Source organism: Parus major, chromosome 5 (genome assembly GCF_001522545.3).
Source record: "Parus major isolate Abel chromosome 5, Parus_major1.1, whole genome shotgun sequence".
Classification (NCBI taxonomy): Eukaryota; Metazoa; Chordata; class Aves; order Passeriformes; family Paridae; genus Parus; species Parus major.
The window spans coordinates 8,951,017-8,971,550 of NC_031774.1; the positions used below are offsets into that span (position 1 = coordinate 8,951,017).

Consider the following 20,534-nt stretch of genomic DNA (forward strand, 5'->3'; position numbering starts at 1 on the left):
AGAAGCAAATCACTTGGAAATTGTTTTTGGAAGTCAGCAAATAAATATTTTTAAAGTTGGAATTATTAATATAGCTTGTTGTATAATGCCATGTTTCCTAGTGAGAATAAATGCATCTCAGTTTGCAAGATTCTCAAATAATCATTACATTGATTTTTTGTTAGATAACTCAGGAAGATATTAAGAAAACATATGGAGGATCTTCTGGAAGCAGAGGCTATTATTCCAGTGCTTTTGCTAGGTTAGTAGTACTGTAATGTTACTTTTCTTTCTGGTGGTGTTTTAGGGTACTCAAATGACTGGCCAAGGTGCATGTGCCTAACATGTTACCCTAAAGTTAATAGCAGATGCTTCAGATAGTTGTAAGAACTACCCTGCCTGCTGTTTCAGATCATTAAATTAATGTATAATGATATTAAAATAATGATATTTGTTTTTGGAAATCCATCTTGGTTAGTGCATTACTGAGCTATGAGATAGCTTCTTACTGAAAGATAAACCAGAGCAGCCTCTGAAGCCAATATTGTCCCCTGAGTGATAAATTCAGCTGTCTCTTCTCTTCCCCCAGCTCCACAAATGCTTACATGCTGATATACAGACTGAAAGACCCAACAAGAAATGCAAGTAAGTTCAACTGCTGTGTTTGCAGAAGTTGTTGTTTTTGTTTTTTTTAAACTTAAGTGGTGCCTGTTGTGGTTTAGTTTCTTGTTATGGAACAGTGTCATAAAGTACACTGATCTGCATGAAGTGCAATATTAATTTTATCACAGTATGAATGACATCCTGAGACTTTCATTATCAACTAATTCACTTCCTAGAAGAGTATTTGCATTTATAAAAACAGGATCAAGTGCAGTCATCAGCTGTAGTGTATTTCTTTACTACAGTAAAGCTTTGCATACTGGTATTGGAACCTCTTGCTACTCTCACTTTCTTGTGTTGCTGATAACATAAGTAAGGGGAATAAAAGGCTGACTTCAGTTTAATTTAAATAATGAAAAAGAGAACAGGGCATAGTATAGTGGGAAGTTTGTGTGGAAAAAAGAAAGGGGTGAAAAGGCAAGAAAGATAACTCAAATATACCTGTAATGCCTAAAGGGTTGCCTGCTGTGGAAAAACTGTATTTTTTTAAACTATTGCTTTGTTTTTACTGGCAGAGTTTCTTGAGGCACATGAATATCCAGAGCACATTAAACAATTGGTACAGAAAGAGAGAGAATTAGAAGAACAAGAAAAGAGGCAACGTGAAATTGAACGCAACACGTGCAAGGTTAGAATTTCTGCTGGACTGAGTAACAATGCATTGCTAGTGGGAAATGTTTCTCCAGTAAACAGTGGCTTTTTACTGCAATACAAGGACTCCTTTGTGATAAGTGTTTGCACTAACAATTCTTTTAAATGAATTGCACACCTGTTGGAAACCTGTACATACTGCAGGCGTCTGTTAGAGGTATTCACCAGACATTTTTGTTGAATTCATGTCTTGCATGTGGATTTGAATTGGTATTAAAACCAAAACAAAACTAGTTAATCTGGCATCACTTATGTTCAGCAAAATGACTTCCAAAGAGTATGTAATGCTGCATGTTAAGTGTTTTGTACTGTTAAATCTTTTCATATTGTGACCTTGACTTTGTGCAATGTTGTTTCTTAAACTAATTCTAAAGTTACTTGGCAGAAAGAGCAGAATTTTTTCCAGCCCTAGATTCAATAGTAGCAAACAAAACAGGACCTCAGTGCCTTTATAAGCATGGCAGTCAGCTGCTCTATCTATGAATCAAGTGATTATTTTATGAGGAAGTCTTCTCATTGCAAAATGTGTAACTCTCTATGTGAAAGAGGAATGTCACATTCATTGTTCATATGTGCTTTTGCTTTGGGGCACTTGCTCACTGCCTATGGCTACAAGATGTTCTGGTTATAGAAGCTGAACCCTAGCTGGGACAAAGATTCAGATGCACACCTTGTGTGCCTTTGACATTTTCAGTCTGCAGTTGTGTAACCAGCTGAAAGGAAACCATCCCACAGCTGAAGCAGGGCTGAAGGTGTATTTCATACTGGACTGCTTGAATATGGGATTTTCAGCTTAAATGGAAAGACTTTTGAAATGCCTCCATGATCATTTTTCTTCCTTTTGTGTTTCATAGATTAAATTATTCTGCATGCATCCTACAAAGCAAATAACGATGGAGAACAAACTGGAGGTTCATAAGGACAGAACACTGAGAGAAGCTGTGGAAATAGCTTACAAGGTATGCCATGCATAACAGGATAGTTAAATTGTCTGATGTAGTGTTTTCTGTTGGGTGTCTTCAGATTTTGAATTTGTAACACAGTGGGAGTGTTTGAGAGGGCTTGGCTCTGGGGTTGTTTGGGGGCTGGTTCTTGGGAAGTCTTGGATGATGGTTTTTTTAGTTCTATTTTTTTGTTTGTTTGTTTATTTAAGGTGTTCTAGTTTGCCATTATTGGCTAAGTTTTCTGCCAGTAGCCATCAGCTGATTGCTGGTAGGAGTGATGCAGCCTGCCCTTGTAAAAGGCAGCATAATCTGGCACACCCTTATTTTTAAATCAGGTGGTGAGAGCTGCTGTTAGACTCACCATGGCCTCAGCAAATGGAAAGAATTCTGAATACTTACTTGTGTTGCAGTAAACAGCTTGTATTAGATATGTAATAAGAGAGTTGTTGAGAATCTTCCTGGGGAGCTAATTCAGTGACAGGAGTGAACACTGAGGCATCTGTTGATCTCTGCCTTCCACAGACAGGTGGGAGCTGAAGACATCAGTTCTTGCTCACCTGTTTGTACTCTTTGATCCTTGCCATACATGTTTTTGGCTGGGAGAGCACCAGCAAGGCACTCACAGATTTGGGATATGCTAACATCCCCTTGACGTGCTCAGAGAGTAATTAATGGATGTGACACCCTCGGGCCTCTAAGATGCTATCAGGTACAAGTGAAAGGCAGTGTATTCCTCTGAGAGTACTTCTGGGACCTGTCTTCATGTGCCTGTGTACATGCTTTACAAAATTCTTTCTTTGCTGCATTTTCATGCAGGCTTCTATTTGAATTTGGGAACATGTATACACATTGCATGTGTATAAAATACCCATGATGTGTTTTCTAAAGCAAATTGACTGTTGTGAATTGGAGGGATTCCTGGATGTACAGAGAGTGGGGTATTTCCAGCTTGTGAGTTCAGAGCTGCCAGCTAGGCAGTTGGTAATGTGTGGGGGCTGTGTGTGTGTTGCAGTTGATGGATTTGGAGGAGGCTGTTCCCCTGGACTGCTGCCGCCTCGTCAAATACGATGAGTTCCACGACTACCTGGAGCGCTCGTACGAGGGAGAGGAGGATACCCCCATGGGCTTGTTACTGGGAGGGGTCAAGTCAACCTACATGTTTGACTTACTGCTGGAAACAAGAAGGCCTGACCAAGTTTTCCAGTGCTATAAACCTGGTGGTAAGACACGTCATTACTAAATGCTTTTAGTTTATCCTTGTCTGCATTGTGTGATGGCACAAGCACTGTAAAACAGCTTCAGTATGAGGTGTTGAAAGAAAACCTAGATTTTACAGTCAATATTCAGAACTACATAATGTGCTGTGCTGCTGACTTGCTTCTAGTTGAAGCAGGTTTAAGGTATATTAAAATCTGTCAAACTGGAAGGTTTTTTTTTTGGCATTAAATTTGATCGGAAGATGTTATTCTGAAATTGGACTGCTATTCACATTCTTACTGTTTGTATTTAATACAACTCCTTAATTATTCCATCAGACAATCATATGTACTTTTTCTTTGCCTGTTGAATTTTCTCTGTGTATACCTGTGACTTGGTTTTCTTTTTTCTCCTCCCTGCAGAGGTCATGGTAAAGGTTCACGTAGTCGACCTGAAGGCTGAATCTGTTGCTCCTCCAATAAGTGTACGAGCTTATTTGAATCAGACAGTTTCAGAGTTTAAGCAGCTAATTTCAAAGGTAATTTACAGCCCTTTAGGACTTGTATTAAAGAGTTCTCATTCGTTGTGACTGTGAAATGTGTCATAATTGACATACCTGAAGTGAGAGCCTGCACCTTTTGCAGATGATGCAGTGAGTCCTGTCCAGCAGGGTCAGTTAGATGCTACAGTTGGGTTTATCCACCTGCTCCCTCCTGCTGAAAGCAGCTTCCACCCAGAGTTAGTGTCTGTAACCACCTCACTGAGCAGAGTCCAGCTGGTGTCAGAGCTAGTGAACTGTTACCACACTACTGAACTGAAGTGTAACTTCCCCCAGCTTTAGTACTTGAAACCTAACATCCAAAGCTGTCCACCTTCTTTGTGCAATCTCTCCTTTTCATCCCAGCAGCCTCTCATTACTAAGATGCAAATTGATTTTTACATGGCTTTAAACCAAGGGATGTTACTGCTTCCATTGCATTGGAAGACAGAGATGGCATTTGCTCATTTCTGTGTAAAAGAATTCAGTGGTTGGTGTAACTTCATAATATTTGTTATAAAATAAGATTCCAGCAGCTTGAGTTCAGTCTAACAAAGAATGAAGTGAACACTGTGCAAAATCTGCTGTTAGAGAATATTTTTAATTTTCAGTTGGTTCATACATTAAAGGTAAGGCCATTGTCATAAATGACTTTCCAGTTCTCTGCAAAGCCAGGCCATTTTATCATCTGACCTTTTGGAAAAACTAACACTTGCTACATATTAAAGGGTGGAGGGGAGGCACTGGGACTGGACACGTTTGGGGGGTTTGCCCCATGTTCTCTTGCAATTTCGAAGGTGATAAACAAGCCTGCTCCTCTCCCTGTGAATGAAGCCAGAAATGAAGCTCCTCTCAGTTTTGAGGGTATGTGTGATGCACATGTTACTCCTGTCCATGTCTGCTTTAGGCCACACACGTGCCTGCTGACACCATGCGGGTGGTGTTGGAGCGCTGCTACAATGACCTGCGCCTGCTGAACGTGGCCAGCAAGACTCTGAAAGCTGAAGGCTTTTTTAGGAGCAACAAGGTACATGCTCTGCTTTTTGAATTGGTCACTTTTCGTGTTTGTGCTCACTGTTGTGCTGTAAAAGGTGTGGAAGTATGCCCAGAATTGCTAATGGATAGCTGTCCTGTATTCTGCTCTGCCTGGTGCAGTGGTGCTGATCAATGTTCCAGGCTGGCTGTGAAACCCAGGGTGGTACATAGGACAGAGTGGATTGAGAATCAGACACCTGGCTGTTGTCTGCTTCAGGTGATGCTGAGCTTAACAGCATTATGATGAAGACTGTTAAAAGTCAAGCATTCTTAGGGAACAAAGATTGATATATTGCTGTGAAGCCTGCTGGATGTGTTTGCTAAACCACCTGAGCAACTCTACCTGCTCTCACTATTAAAGTAATTAAAAAACAAATAACAAAAATAAAAGCAAGTTTTTGGTGGGTTTCTATCTTAAATTCAGTAGTTTTCACTATGAAGATTCCCCCTGGACAATTCAATTTACATTATTTTTTCAAAAAAGATTTCTAATAAGTATTTCCAATAATAATTGTGTAATGCATTCAGAAAAAGAGTAACTTAGTACTCAAATAACTTAAACATTTTAAATGTATACATTGCCCTTTTTTGCTGCAGTAGAAATAGCACATCTTTTAGCACATTTTGCACATCCTCAGTCTCTGAAGTTGAAGCTCCATGTTAAATCTTGATGAGGAAAGCTGAAGGAAGGCTTTGATGGCTCACAGCTGAACAAAACAATGGCACTGCGTTGTTACTCAGTTGTTATGGGGCCTTGCTCAACCAGTGTCTCAGGGAGCCCTTTGACAAAGGGAAGAGAGATGTTTAATTTGACACATGTATACATTTAAAACTTCCTTGTGACACTGTGCTAGAAGATAAAGCCAGTCTGCTGCAGAGGTGGGGCTCACTGCTCCCATAGCAGTGCTGTGGACAGGTGAAAGGTGCACACATGTATGAATCCACTTCTGAATGTGTTTCCTGCAGCTGGGCAGTCTGCTTGCAGTCCACTCCAGTCTTAACATGGTTATGAAAACAAGGAAAAGTGAAATCATTGTTATTCTCCTCAGTCTGTCTTTTTCTAAGCATGTACTTTAACAATTTGACGAAAGGTGCTGTTTCTTGATGGCAGTGTTTGTAATGTGTGCTCAGTGCTGAGTTTGCTGTAGTTGCCTTTCTTTAACAGCAGTCCATGGTACAAGCCTTGTGTTGTGTTCAGGTGTTCATTGAGAGCTCGGAGTCCCTGGACCGTCACGTGCCGTACGCAGACTCGCAGCTCTGGAAGCTGCTGGACCGCCACGCCAACACCATCAGACTGTACATTGCACTGCCAGAGCAGGCTCCTGCCTCCCAGCTCAGGCGGGCCCTCCACCACAAATCTGCTGCCGCTGCAGCCAGCTTGGATGAACCTTGTGAAAGAGTAAAAGGACCTGTAGGCAATATGAAATCTGTAGAGGCAATTTTGGAAGAAAGCACTGAAAAACTTAAAAGCTTGTCCCTGCAGCAACAGCAGCAGCAGCAGGAGGGAGATAACGGAGACAGCAGCAAAAGCACAGAAGCCAGTGATTTTGAAAACATTGAATCACCTTTAAATGAAATAGACTCTTCAGCATCAGCAGAAAACAGAGAACTCGACAACCAAATTCAGATTTCTGATGCAGAGAATCTGCAGTCGGAGGAGCGCTCGGACTCGGACGTCAATAACGACAGGAGCACGAGTTCTGTGGACAGTGACATCCTCAGCTCCAGCCACAGCAGTGACACTCTGTGCAACGTGGACAATGCCCCCCTGCCCCTGGCCAACGGCCTGGATTCCCACAGCATCACGAGCAGCAGGCGATCAAAAGCCAACCAGGGCAAGAAGGAAACCTGGGACACGGCAGAGGAGGATTCTGGAACAGACAGTGAATACGACGAGAGTGGCAAGAGCAGAGGAGAGGCACAGTATATGTACTTTAAATCAGAGCCCTACACTGCAGAGGAGGGTTCAGGAGAAGGGCAGAAATGTATGTATTCTTTTTTAAGTGCCTTAAAATAATTCTGTGGGTTTTACTACTTAATTCATATGCTGTGCTAAAAATGGCAGTATTGAAAAACTCAATTATAATGTCAAATTAAAGCTAATGAAAGTGCAGACAGGATGTGGTGTTCAGCAAAAATCTACCCTAATTTTCATCTTTTAATAAGTGATTGCATATGTGAAAAGTGTCTTGCTCTTTTGTTTCTAAGAAAACATCTACTTAGGTGTATTGACAGTGTTCTCTGGAGAGCAAGCCGGGTTGTCTGCCAGTGAAAGGATCATAGCTGCATCTGCTGCTGCTGCTGATTCACCTGTTTCAGAATGCACTTAGTTAATGTGGTTAAAACAGCCTATTTCTGTTACCATTTCCACTAACAAAACTGAGAAGCCCGTGTCATTTGACTATAAAGAAAATTTCAATATACTCCATATTGACAATTTCATTCACTAAAAATGAAATACAGTGAGGCATATGGCTGACATGAAACTTAAGTTCATAAGTTCAGTATAAGAGCCTAAGTGGCATATAATTGTCATAAAAATAAATAATTTCAACAATGCTATGCACCTGCATGTGCTTTATAGCTAACAGAATAATAATTAAAGAATAGCAGGATGTAAGATAAATATTTTCATAGGCAAAGGCTTTCACGTCAATGCTGAATGATTGTAATAGATAAAGAAGAATTTCTCACAGAGAAACTGATTTGCATTTACCAAAGCTTTGATAAAATTACTCCTTTAGCTTAGAATGGTCTTTCTTTGGGGCTAATTCTGAAGTGCTTTCATTTTTCCCTGTTTTGTTTTGTCAGGTCTGGTTGGATTCAGGAATTATTTGTTTGCAGTAATTTTGATGCTATCATAGTACACTGTATAAATGATTATCCTGAGGGTGAAAGCTTTTATTTGTTTTCAGTATCATTCAAATAATTTATTTGTTCACTGCAATATTCTGAGTGGTTTATTCTAGAGTGTCATGATGTTATAGAATCACAACATGGTTTGTAGTGTAGTACAAATTACACGTATTAAGAAAGACAATTTCTAAAGATAAACTCTTCCTTTAACTTTCCAGAATTTCATGTTACTACAGTTTTTCCTTAGTTACAACATTACTCCCTGAAAAAGTCCCTTAATCTGGATTTGAGCTTGTCTTGTGATACCCTGTGGCCTTCCAGAGCACAGAATTAACCTTTTAATGCTGAAAGCCAGGAAGGAAAGCAGAAGGGCTTGGGTGGCCTGTGCCTGTCCCAGCACCAAAGCACTTCCCTCTCCCTTGAGGCAGGGAAAGCTGCAGGAGGATTATCTGCAGTTGCTCCATGGAATTCTGTTCTCTGAACAGACAAGGTTTGCTGCTCTGTGCCTCTGAGTGCACACCAGGGCAGCTTGGACCTGCTGTGTCCCCCAGAAACAGCTGCCCATAAACCCCTCAAATCCAGGCAAGCTTCCAAAGGTCATGATAGCATCATTAGCCAGAATGGAAATGTAGCCATTAGCCATAATGAAGGCTTTTCAGGACTGTTTCCCTGCAAGTGCTGGCTTGGAATTGATGGAAGCTGCACGTGAGAGTGGTGGCAAGGTGTTTCATACCATTCTTGTCTTTATTTCTGCTTAGGGCTGATGGTGCATGTTGACAAAAGAATTACACTGTCTGCCTTCAAACAGCACTTGGAGCCTTTTGTTGGAGTTCCATCTTCCCTCTTCAAAGTCTTTCGAGTCTATGCCAGCAACCAAGAGTTCGAGAGCGTTCGGCTGAATGAGACCCTTTCATCATTTTCTGATGACAATAAGGTTGTGTACAAGTTATTTTGAATCACTGAAAGTATATTGGTACAATATAGATAAAGTTAATTTACAACAGTTGAAATAATCATTTTTTGTCTTGGTAGCTTTTTACAAAATACAATTTTGATTTGATACCAGTTCTAACAGATATTCTTTTTGCATCCTAGATAACTATTAGACTTGGAAGAGCCCTTAAGAAGGGTGAATACAGAGTTAAAGTCTATCAGCTCTTGGTAAATGAGCCTGAGGTAAGGCAATGAATGTTTCAAGACTGATTCATGAAAATATTAACATTGTCTTGGCCAAGGTTTTGCTTTGAAATCTTTTGGAAGAAAGTGAAGCTCCTTCTTTTCTTCACATTTCCCTGCATGTTTTTCTGGATTTAGAAAGGGAGTTGAGATGATTTCTGTTCCAAGTAAGCAATTGGAATGTGATTTACACTATCTCTCAAGTGTCTTTATTTCTGTAGTGTAAATGGAGGAGAAGTGAATTGTTTCTTTGTTTTCCCTGAGTGCATGACAGTCACATAGCATTCTGTCCAAAGAAGAAACTCTGCTTGTCAGTGATGCTGAGCTGATCTAATTCATCCCATGCCTTGTGCTGCAGTCAGTGCTTCTCAGGGGGGTTATCTGGGTAAGGCAAGCCTGAAACAAAAGTAAAGCAGCTCATAAGCTTGTTACATCTTCTGGGACATGAAAAATACAGAAGTGGTTCTATAGACTGGACACATTGCAGTCTTTAGAAGTTGACTTTGTATGCACTTTAATTTTATTTCTTGGACAAAACTGCAGAATATGTATTAATAATGGATAAGAGACTAAGCTGAACTGCTAAGCAGGGAATAAGATAAATTTAAAAGCAACTTCCATGGAGTTTTGGAGTTGCATCTGATCCGTAAAAGCCAAGAAAATGGCATTTTTATGATGATGTGGCTTATTTAATTAAAAAGCTCCTTTGCTGTTGTGTGGAATGTGAATGTAATGGTAGCAGTTAGCAGCACAGCACAGGCAGTGTTTGTATTTCTGCACAGGCAGGCAGAGGGTTGCAGTGCTCTGCCACCGGGCTGCTGTTACACTAAATTAATTACACCCATTTTAACGAATTCATTGCCTTCTGGAATTGTTAATGAGAAGCCTTCTACTGATCCTTGGATGGGGCTGGTCACAAAGCATAAACAAAGGTACAGTTTGGTGTTCAAAAGAATTCTGTCTTCAGTCTCTTTCTATTTATGTTGACAGCCATGCAAGTTTCTCCTAGATGCAGTTTTTGCTAAAGGAATGACTGTCCGACAGTCCAAAGAGGAGCTGCTTCCTCAGCTTCGAGAGCAATGTGGCCTAGATTTGACAATTGACAGGTAAACCTGATTAAATACATTTTAAAATGGATTTGGGGATTTCTTTCCTCTTGTGGAGAAAGAAAGAAAGTAATGAAAGAAGCAGAAATAAGTTGCTGTGGTCTTTGGATCTGTTTGTGAATATAAACACTAACTCAGCAATTCTTGGTTTTCATCTCACACAGAATGAATTCTATAGGGGATAATATTTACATAGAATTGCCTGTGTGCAGCATGTCTGCAGCTTTAGATCTCTCTAATGATGATTTCCTTCAGAAAGGGGAACATGAAGTCAATCAGTTGTTTAAACAGCCCCCTGCTCTCTACATGCAAGCCCAGCAGAGATGACTGCAGCAAACTGCTTGTGCAGCATCATCGTGTGTGTACAGCACTGATCTGGGCTGTCTGCCCTTTACCATAATTGGGTAATCCCTAATTAGGAAAGAGTTTTCTTCCTGTAAATCCCTACATATTTCCTGCACTGAACAAGTGGAACACAGACTCGTTTCCCTTGTGTTTATGAATGATTCAGCACTAAGCCAGCAGTGACACCCTGCTGTCAGGACTGTTTCAGAACATTCAGCTTCTTCCTGTTAAACTTCACCATGCCTTGAATCAATGAGTTGGAGGATTTCATCTTTGTCAGGAAAAACTCACTTTTGGTCTCTGGCAGTGCTAAGTGTTGATGAGCAGATAGAAACTCACTGGGGCTTTTGTGATGTATTTATAGGTTTCGCCTACGGAAGAAAACCTGGAAGAATCCAGGCACTGTGTTTCTGGATTATCATATCTATGAAGAAGATATCAATATTTCCAGCAACTGGGAAGTCTTCTTAGAAATACTTGATGGTAATGATTTATTTTTGGATTAATATTGGTGATGACTAGGTAGCTGAAATGTGTGAGTGCAGGTACATAATGCATTTGTAGAATTGTAAGTCAGCACAGCAGTTCAGTCATTTAGTAGTTTTCAGACAGGTTTGAGAAAACACTTCTGTCACAAAGGAATTTGGATCAGAAACTTTTGTTCCTCAAAGCAATTTTGGAATCAAATATTAGAGAGCAGAATGTTTCTGAAATTCTGCTTAAATATCATTTAAATGATGCCATTTCTTAAGCCTTGCATATACACTTAAAACTTGGATTCTGAATGGAAAAGTATAATTTAAGGGTAAGAAACGTAGGCCATGCTCTTTGGCCTCTAGATTAACAGATACTGCTGTTAATGTATTGATGAAGAATGTGAATTCCATTCACTCAGGAATTTTCTTGCCAGGCATACCTGGTTTAAGAAGCCTCACTTAGCTGTTCCTTGAGTATTTCAGCAGCTCTCTTCAATTCTGGTATTTTCAGTTTTAACAGAATTGTGCCAATGGAGGTATCAAAATTTGAAATGAACCTGAAATGATTCAGGAGGCCTGCAGATTCCTATGGACATATGTATCAGCTCCCACTGCAGTTCAAACTTTACATTTTTATTAGATTATTTTTATTAGATTTAGGTAATTGCTGTGCTGTTTCTGTTGTGAGTAGGTCTTGGAGTGACAGCTTTAGACACTGCAGCCCACCTAACTCCCAGACACACTGTAGATTACAGGGTTTCCATGTGTTCTGCTACAGTTTCCTGCAAAACAGGCATGTAGTGTGAAGACATAAATGTCTAAGCCACATGTTCTGCGTGCTATATGATAAAATTATAGAGTAAGTAAACATAAAAATAAAATCAGCCCTTTGATATTGCTTCTGCTTATCTAATTGTAATGTAAACAGTATTCTCCATCAGCCAGAGACAGCTCTGGAACCTGGAACAAGGTATGGAAAGGCTGGAGGCAGCACATACTAAAACTCATGAAGGTGAGGGGTGGAAGGAAGATTGCAAGATTTCTAGAAGATCTAGAAATTAAAAGAAAAGAGTTTATTTTGGTAAAGGAAGTGAAGGAGATGAATAAATACCAGAGGAAGGTGTCATGCAGATGCTGGGTCTGGAGTCAGCCTCTGGTTAGGTGGATAGATCTTGGGTGGGTGGATGGATGGATGGATGGATGGATGGATCTGAGCTGGGCCTTGTGAAAACTGCCCTCTGGTTCAAGGAGAATCTGCCCATGAAAATTTCCTTAAAAAGAGCTGATAACAGAAAACTTCAGCTGGCTCATAGTCCATTCCTCTTCCACTTTTTTACAAGTGAACTGCTTGCAGCCCACTGGGCTACTAAATTTGTGCATGTATCTCTAGGGCAGTCTTCCATATCAGAGTATCTTTAAGTTATGGACAAACCCTAATTTAAAACAGGATATATTGTGATGTTAATACAAGAAATTTCTCTTTCTTTGCTAGGAGTAGAAAAGATGAAATCCATGTCACAACTTGCTGTTCTATCGAGACGATGGAGGCCATCAGAGATGAAATTAGATTCTTTCCAGGAAGTTGTACTAGAAAGCAGCAGTGTGGAAGAATTAAAAGAGAAGGTAAAACATGTAACGTGATGCAAGCTTCTTGTGATGACCAAGAGCCTTATTGATGTTCTCTGCTGGGAAGCACAAGGATGTCATAGCTCCAAAAATCTTGTTGCATGGTGTTTATTTTTCCCCAGGAGCTGATAACCTGTCCCATCCCATTACCAAACCACACGAATTACCAACTTTGCTTCTCTTAGTTTCACATCATGGTCTGGTCTGAAAGTTCTCAAGTGAATACATGCAAAAAAAAGTCACCTCTTGAAGTTCAAGCAGCTTAATTGTACTTGTGTCCCTTAACCTCAAAAAACACACTTGAGAGAAAAGCTAAGTTGTTGCCTCTTGGTGTTTTTTCAAGCTAATGTTTTGTTATTCCAAAGTCCCAAACCTTTCAGCCTCCTCATTTTGAATTTGAGAGCTGTTGCTGAGGAGTGGTGTTGCTGTATCAAGTAGGTTGAACTGTGTTTTGTTTGGGTAGAGGTATGGCTGTGGTACAGATTGGTTTTACTCTAGCAGGTGAGCAGAGCTGTGTCATGCCAGCAGAAATCTGGAGGAGGAGTGTCTCCTGTTGAGACTGTTCTGTTAATCCAGTGTAACACAGGGCTCCACACTTGGAGAAAGGTTTATTTATATGTGGCAATGCCCAATTGTTAGGATGCCACCTTGGGTGTTGAGGCCAGTGAAAATGCTGGTGTCAGTGACCCTGAGAATTGATAAAGTGTAGGGTGTTAGTCCACAGGCTGGCTTTGTGTTTTCCACAGGTTAAGCTGTGGCTGCTTTCCTGCATTCCTCAGGGAGAAATGAAGTTATGACTCCAGGTTCTTGCATGCAGTCAAGAATTCCTCCTCACTTGTATCTGAAGAAAGAGTTGGCTGCCCTTGTTTTCTTGCCTTAAGAATTGATGTGCAGGGAGCAATTTTGTTTTTGTAGTTCTGCTAGGAGGTGCAGATGTGTGGAGGTGGGTCTCAGACAGGAATACTTTCAGCTGTGCCTGCTCTCAGGTTGACTGGATAGCACCTTCCCTGTCACACAGGCTTTAACATGAGGCACTTGGTCTCTTTGTATCTTTGTATCAATTAATTAATTGTTTCTATAAACTTTTTTTTTGTCTCCCCTTCAGTATTAAGAGAAGTGTGGTGAAATGCTGTCACAGCAAGCATCACTTGTGACACACACTGGTAACTCCAGAAATGTCAAGAATTTGTCCTTGTCACTGTGCTTTTGTCCACTGGAGGACTTGCAGATAATTCTCCATTTGGCAGCTGGTGACTTTAGTAAACACTGTGTAATGTTGCTTTGGAATAGTATTAAATCCACCATTTCTCTCCACAGCTAAGTGAAATAAGTGGAATACCCTTAGAAAACATTGAATTTGCAAAGGTAAGTAAGATTTTGTGTATTTTTACCTTTGAATGGCACAGGTGTGTGATGATGAGTTTACTGCATTCAGTAAGTAATGGCTTTTTTCAGGGTAGAGGAACCTTTCCATGTGACATTTCCATACTAGAGATTCATCAAGACTTGGACTGGAATCCAAAAGTATCTACATTGAATGTCTGGCCCCTGTACATTTGTGATGATGGTGCAGTAATATTTTATAGGTAAGTATTTCATTACAGTATAATCAACCATGCCAAAAAAACCTGTGGTTAACATTTGTGGGGTGATGTAATGGACAGGAACATAAAATACTCTTTGTTACCTTAAAGAAAAGGTTTAAAGTGTTCAGCTGAAATATTTGTGCTCCTCAGCTTCCTAAAAGCCTAAATATTAATTAAGAAAATGGGCACTGCACCTTTTTACTCAATCCTCCCTCCCAAACCACTGAAATTAAAGTTAGTTGCTATGCTTGAGTGTGTATCTGGATTTAATTTCTTAAAATAGAACCATATCCCACATGAAGTTAGTGAGAGCCTTGCTGTAGGTTTTGGAGAGCAAGGATTTTACTATCTGAGTTTATTCCTTTGAGAAATCAGTACAGATTCTTTCTAAAAAGCCTGTTATGCTAAAAATTCTGTTAATGTGAAAAATGCTGCTGGCAGTAGCCCAGGGCAGGAGCTGAGGACTGAGAGCTTGAATATTGTCATTTCTCCTAAAGCTGGTGGGTGGGGCAGCCTCATGGACACATTGCTGGGGCATTTTGCATAATTGCACGTGAGCTGGGCAAAAGCAGCTGGTTAAAAAGATAAAAACGTGCTGGTCCTGATGGAAATGGCTTGGGGGAACAGCTGGTAGGGGCTGGCTGACACACTGCTGCCAGCTGCTGGCACCGGGACCAAAAGCAGAGCAGGGCTGTGGCTGTAACAAAGAGAGCAGGAGAGGTGGAGGAGTGTGGGCTTGGTTCTTGCCCTGGTCTCTAGTCTGCCAGGACACCCAATGCTTCTGCTGGAAAAGCAGCTCTGGACACATTGCCTGTTCCTGCAGAATAAAGGAATAAAGAATAAATTCCTGAGAAATATTACACTTAGCTGTGGATTTCACCGAGCTGCTCCAAGCGAAAAAGGAAGCAGGAGTCTACTTGTGGGTACGGTATTGATCTGAATTTGAACGTGTGTTTACACTTTAGGGATAAAACTGAAGAATTAATGGAATTAACAGATGAGCAAAGAAATGAACTGATGAAAAAAGAAAGCAGCAGACTGCAGAAAACTGGACACCGGGTAACCTACTCTCCCCGTAAAGAAAAAGCACTAAAAATTTATCTGGATGGAGCACCAAATAAAGATTTGACTCAAGACTGATACTCGCTATAGCATTTTCCCTGGGGAATTTTTTTTGTTTCCAATCAAAAGGTTCACTACTACTGTGTAGTGCCATTATGGCAGGACATTCATTAGGTGTAAGGCGCTGCCACCAGCACGGCCGTGCCGGCCGCAGGCAGCGCCCGCCGCGCACCGGGGACTTGGAATCATGTTGTGCACTATAGTCAAATGTACTGTAAAGCTAAAAGGGATGTGCAAATAAAAGATTAGAACTCAAAAGTGGGCGGGGAGGGAAACGAGTGGCAGTTGTTGAGGACAGTGTGCACATAGTAGCTAGTGAAACTAGCCTCCAACAGGATACTCATAGCTTAATAATAAAAGCTGTGCAAAGGCCATGAAAGAATCCTTTTCTCTGTTTGTTTCACTGATACACGCATTACCTCATCAGAGAGTCTGGAGTAAACCTTAACACGTGGGTTCCAGGGAGGCAGCGGGGGAGTGCTGCAAGTGTCAGGTCTAACAATCTTCTTCCACAAAGCAGGGGCTCACTGGGGTGTCTGCAGGAAGCTGCTGCCGGGCAGTGATGGTTTGCAGAAGTGCTGGTGGAAGGGAAAGTGGTTTTTCATAGGTTCCCCATGAGCAGCTCTAGTGTATTGCGTTGGATTGTAAATAAAATCTGCCCTACCCCTTTCCCAGAGCTATTCAGCTGTTTCCCATGCTGTTTCTTTACACATATCGACATTCGTTGTGTACATTTGGAAGTGTAGTTGCCTATTTAAATCTGTATTCATTTTATGTTTGACGATGCTGGCTACTTTAGGCTTGTACTTCCCCTTGTTAATGAAGTTTTCCTTCTGTTCTGCTACTTTTTGTACATTTTGTTTTTAAGACTATTTCAAGTTTGCATCTTCTCCACCTGCTGAAAGTCAGTTTGTTTTTCCCAGAGTTGATTCCATAGCTTTATGTAGTCAAATATTGGGGCAACCTCTTAACACCTCAACGTACGAACTCGGTAGTTCAGGCTGTGGTGCAGAGACTGATGCAGTCAACATGATTTCATTGCAAAGCCTAGGAACAGCAATTTTTTGCTTTGGTCCATAAAGATCAATAGAGAACAATTCTCCATAGTTTTTGGAAAAACCATCTAATTTATAACAATCAAAAGATTTTGGTAAACTTTTTCATGCCAGATGCTGTTTACAACGATGAACATGCCAATAAAACATTTGTTCATTCTGTTGTGTTATTTTAATCATTAAATGCTGTGTCTTTATTTCAAGAATTATGGAATTGTTTCATGGAAATACAGAGTTCCCCAAGGCAGGGCTGGAATTGCAAGGCTGTGTGTTCGTGTGTATGTGCAGAGTGTTACAGGAACTGCTTTATAGCCTGGCTGCTGCTCCTCTTCACATTCACACCAAATCTTTCTTCAACTCTCAGTTTCCTTTTCCAGAACTGAATTTCTCACCAGTGAAGGTTCCAAGTACGACTGGCAGATAAATCCTGCTCCAGAGGGAAAGGGGTGTTGAGTAACAGAACCTTCAGTCCTTCCCTGCATGCTGGCCCACAGCAAGCTAAAAATGCTGAGGAATCTGGCAGCCTGAGAAGCAGGAATTGCACAGAGGCATCCCCTCATCTTTCCTCCTCTGCCTGCCCTGTGCTGCCTCTGGCCAACATTCCTGAGGTTGGAAGTGGGGCAAAGGGAGCAGAGAGGGAAATACCATCCCCTGGGAAGGGTACTTCATTAAGCTGCCATTTGCCACAGACAGAGACTGCTCAAGCAGCCTTAGAGCTTTTGGAAGAGAGCAAAATTACCTCTCAAATGATTGTGAATTTTCTTCCAACTCAGACATTTGGAAAGGCAGAAATGTAGAGATTCAATCTGGGGATGGCAGCACTAAGACCTTGGAATACTGTCCTTAAGAGGGCAGTATTTACAGACAGTTACTGCTCTCATGGATGTGTTTTAGAGCAGGACAAATTGTGGTGGCACTTAATTCCTTCTCTTTGCATAGATGGGGCTGTCTCTACAGCACAGTGATTTTATTGGGGGTCAAAAGGGAGGGTGTAGACTCTGTGAACTCAGAGACAGTGTCTGTGTGTGTGTGTTGGTGTGAGAGTGGGTTGTAGAATCCTTAAACCAAAACTCACACAGTTACAATGAAATACCCTCCCTATTTATAATGATAATGGCTACTAATTATTAATTCTGTTGCCCAGGGGATTTATTGAAAAGCCTTCATACAGCAGAAGTGGTGAAAGATGTGCAGGCTGGCAGCAGTGTCTTACACCTGCTCCTGTTCCTGGTGCTCTGCTGTTCCAAGGTAGACCTGAGCAGTAGGGATTATTTGGGGAGAAACACTGTGCAAAGTTACTTGGCTGGAACCTCACATCTTGTTTTACCATGTGCAACAACAGATGGTAAAATCTAAATGCCAGAAAACCTGACAGTGGAGGAGCTGTGCTAGCAAACTGGGGAGGTTGGGGGGTCAGACTTTGCTCTTAGCTTGCCATTGATTTTTTACACTGATGACCTTTCAAAGTGGTAAAAATAATCCCATCTTGTAACATGAAGTGTATTAAAAGCACAAACCAATTCTAAAGAAAAAAATTAAAATTCCTTTAAAAATTCCTTAAAACTTATGACTGCAGCAGTGTCAGAGTGGATGGTTCTTACCCTAGAGAAATAAAGCAACTCTGAACATCCGTACTCAAAGGTCACTTCTGCAGTTTCTGGTGATTGAAAATGATTTATGCCTGTGTGCATTTTTTAATGAGTACAAGTACTGAGAAGTTTATTTCTGACATCCAGGGGGAAGTACAAATGCAGCAGGGCACTCGTGGGGTTCCCCTGTGGCAGGAGCTTTGGTGCAGGCACTGAACAGACTCCAGAGCAGCTGGGACACACAGCTTTGGTGCACAGAGAGAAGGATGCTCCTTGCAGACCTTGTTTATTGCACTTCTATCCAGCAGTGTGTGATCAGGGTTCAAACAAGCAAGACACTAAACAGAAAAAAAATCTAGAAACAACTACCTAGACTGGTGCTTGGGCTTTAGATTTCATCTCCCAAAACCAGCTCCTGAGCTGAGTCAGGCTCGGGCTTCCAACCTGCTTGGTCCTCCAGGCTTTCTAATTCTCTTCGCACTTGCTGAATGACACTGCTGTCCTCGTAATCAGAGAGGAGATCTTGGGGCATCAGGCTCAGAAAGGGCATCTCCTCCATGAGCAAGGGCTCTTCCCTCTCAGCGTGCTGGGTTCCATTGGCAGGTGGCTGACACACAGAGGTGGTGCTGTGGCTGTGGGAAAAGGCACACTGGTCATGCAGGGCATGCTTTTGTGTCCTGCTGCCACTGAAATTCCCCATTCCCTCCCCACGTGAAAACGTGTCAAATGCACAATGATTCCACCCTGGCTGGCTTCACAAGCACCTGGTTCTTACAGGCTTGGCAGCTGGACACTTATAAATGTGCTTTCCACATACACAGATCCTAACAGCACTAAATGTCTGATCCTGGCAAATGAGAGAGCAGTGGCCCTCAAATAAACAGATAACAAAAAAATGCTACTTGAATCTTCAAGTTCAGAGAGAAAATTCTGGGCAGTTGAGCTGTATTCACACCCTGATTAATTCCTGTGTTTCTGTATCCTCATCTGAAATGTTCTTACTCCATCTGACATTTGCTGACTGAGCTTCCCTGAGGTTAATGGTGCATTAACAAAAATTCTGGTGTTGAAAGGATGGGATCAGCTCTGCTTGCTTCCTTAGCTGACGTTTATGAAGCAAAATGTTACCCAGTTCCTTTTCAAGCATGAAACAATGTAGAAAGAGTTGGACACAGAAGAGAGAAATACTAATCTGCATCTCCATCCCAGCTATGTTGAAGTTAACAAGGTGCTGGTAGTGTAGAGCAAACTTGGAGGATTTATTTCATAGAAAACGTGGGTTTTCTAAAAGTGCTTTTAGCAAAACTGAAATGATCTCCCTTTCTGCCAGTGGAACTGCTGATGATGATGCAAAGAACTCGGTACCAGCTCATTTCTAGCTGTGTGCCAGCTCGGTACCAGCTCAGTGCCAGCTCAGTGCCAGCTCAGTTCCAGCTCAGTTCCAGCTCGGTTCCCACTCAGTTCCAGCTCAGTTCCAGCTCAGTTCCAGCTCGGTACCAGCTCAGTTCCAGCTCAGTTCCAGCTCAGTACCAGCTCAGTTCCAGCTCAGTGCCAGCTCAGTGCCAGCTCAGTTCCAGCTCGGTACCAGTTCGGTACCAGCTCGGTTCCAGCTCGGTTCCCACTCAGTTCCAGCTCAGTTCCAGCTCGGTTCCAGCTCAGTTCCAGCTCGGTACCAGCTCGGTTCCAGCTCGGTACCAGCTCGGTACCAGCTCAGTGCTCACCTCCGGGGCTGGCAGCTCGGTACCAGCTCGGTTCCAGCTCGGTTCCAGCTCAGTTCAGCTCGGTTCCAGCTCGGTACCAGCTCGGTACCAGCTCAGTGCTCACCTCCGGGGCTGGCAGCTCNGCTCACCTCCGGGGCTGGCAGCTCGGTTCCAGCTCGGTACCAGCTCGGTACCAGCTCAGTGCTCACCTCCGGGGCTGGCAGCTCAGTTCCAGCTCGGTACCAGCTCAGTGCTCACCTCTGGGGCTGGCAGCTCAGTTCCAGCTCGGTACCAGCTCGGTTCCAGCTCAGTACCAGCTCGGTACCAGCTCAGTTCCAGCTCGGTACCAGCTCGGTACCAGCTCAGTTCCAGCTCGGTTCCAGCTCGGTACCAGCTCGGTACCAGCTCAGTTCCAGCTCGGTACCAGCTCGGTACCAGCTCAGTGCTCACCTCCGGGGCTGGCAGCTCAGGCCCCCTGCGCACGGACAGCGCTCCCGGACCCCGTCGGGCTCCAGCTCCCAGCTGATGAGGTTCAGGAGTCGGTCTGAAGGGTCGAGGCAGGGCTCCCCCTCCTCAGGCAGGGGCGTGCACACGGGGAACAGCAGCTCTGCAGGAAAAGGAAAAGGCGTTTTGGGAGGAGTCCTGAGCTCCTAAACTGGGGTGAGCCCAGGGTTAATTCTGTGTGCGGGCACACAAACACAGGCTCCATCTCTCTCTACATCCCTCACATGGCAGCGAGCCACAGCCCTGCTTTCTGCACTGGGTGGGAGTGAGACACTGGAAATTCATCCTTACTGGGCTGGACCAGCCCGACTCGGACCCTGCTGCCGAGGCAGGAGAGCAGCACCACCCACCCCTCGGGGATCCCAAACCCCGCTGGTCCCGAGAAA

At 42.5% G+C, this 20,534-nt stretch overlaps 2 protein-coding genes across 3 annotated transcripts in view; one reads left to right on the forward strand and one right to left on the reverse strand.

The window, feature by feature from the left end:
* Nucleotides 1-16,539, forward strand: part of USP47 (ubiquitin specific peptidase 47) — a 53,785-nt gene extending 37,246 nt beyond the window's left edge. The window contains exons 13-28 of one of the 2 annotated variants that reach the window (XM_015630765.2): nucleotides 165-241; nucleotides 569-624; nucleotides 1,158-1,270; nucleotides 2,148-2,252; nucleotides 3,250-3,457; nucleotides 3,857-3,972; nucleotides 4,880-4,999; nucleotides 6,206-6,992; nucleotides 8,622-8,797; nucleotides 8,959-9,039; nucleotides 10,030-10,145; nucleotides 10,855-10,973; nucleotides 12,459-12,589; nucleotides 13,910-13,957; nucleotides 14,048-14,178; nucleotides 15,144-15,318. In XM_015630765.2, coding sequence (XP_015486251.2) covers nucleotides 165-241; nucleotides 569-624; nucleotides 1,158-1,270; nucleotides 2,148-2,252; nucleotides 3,250-3,457; nucleotides 3,857-3,972; nucleotides 4,880-4,999; nucleotides 6,206-6,992; nucleotides 8,622-8,797; nucleotides 8,959-9,039; nucleotides 10,030-10,145; nucleotides 10,855-10,973; nucleotides 12,459-12,589; nucleotides 13,910-13,957; nucleotides 14,048-14,178; nucleotides 15,144-15,318 — 2,559 coding nt within the window. Of the gene's footprint in view, nucleotides 1-164; nucleotides 242-568; nucleotides 625-1,157; nucleotides 1,271-2,147; nucleotides 2,253-3,249; nucleotides 3,458-3,856; nucleotides 3,973-4,879; nucleotides 5,000-6,205; nucleotides 6,993-8,621; nucleotides 8,798-8,958; nucleotides 9,040-10,029; nucleotides 10,146-10,854; nucleotides 10,974-12,458; nucleotides 12,590-13,909; nucleotides 13,958-14,047; nucleotides 14,179-15,143 lie in introns of both variants that reach the window. The other variant, XM_033515408.1, reaches the window with a different exon arrangement.
* Nucleotides 16,540-18,045: 1,506 nt separating this feature from the next.
* The window catches only part of DKK3 (dickkopf WNT signaling pathway inhibitor 3), a 14,392-nt gene continuing 11,903 nt past the window's right edge, over nucleotides 18,046-20,534 (reverse strand). Inside the window, exons 6-7 of the mRNA XM_019006989.2 lie at nucleotides 20,095-20,275; nucleotides 18,046-18,576 (exon numbers count right to left, since the gene is read on the reverse strand). Coding sequence (XP_018862534.1) covers nucleotides 18,333-18,576; nucleotides 20,095-20,275 — 425 coding nt within the window. The 3' untranslated portion in view covers nucleotides 18,046-18,332. The remainder of the gene's footprint in view (nucleotides 18,577-20,094; nucleotides 20,276-20,534) is intronic.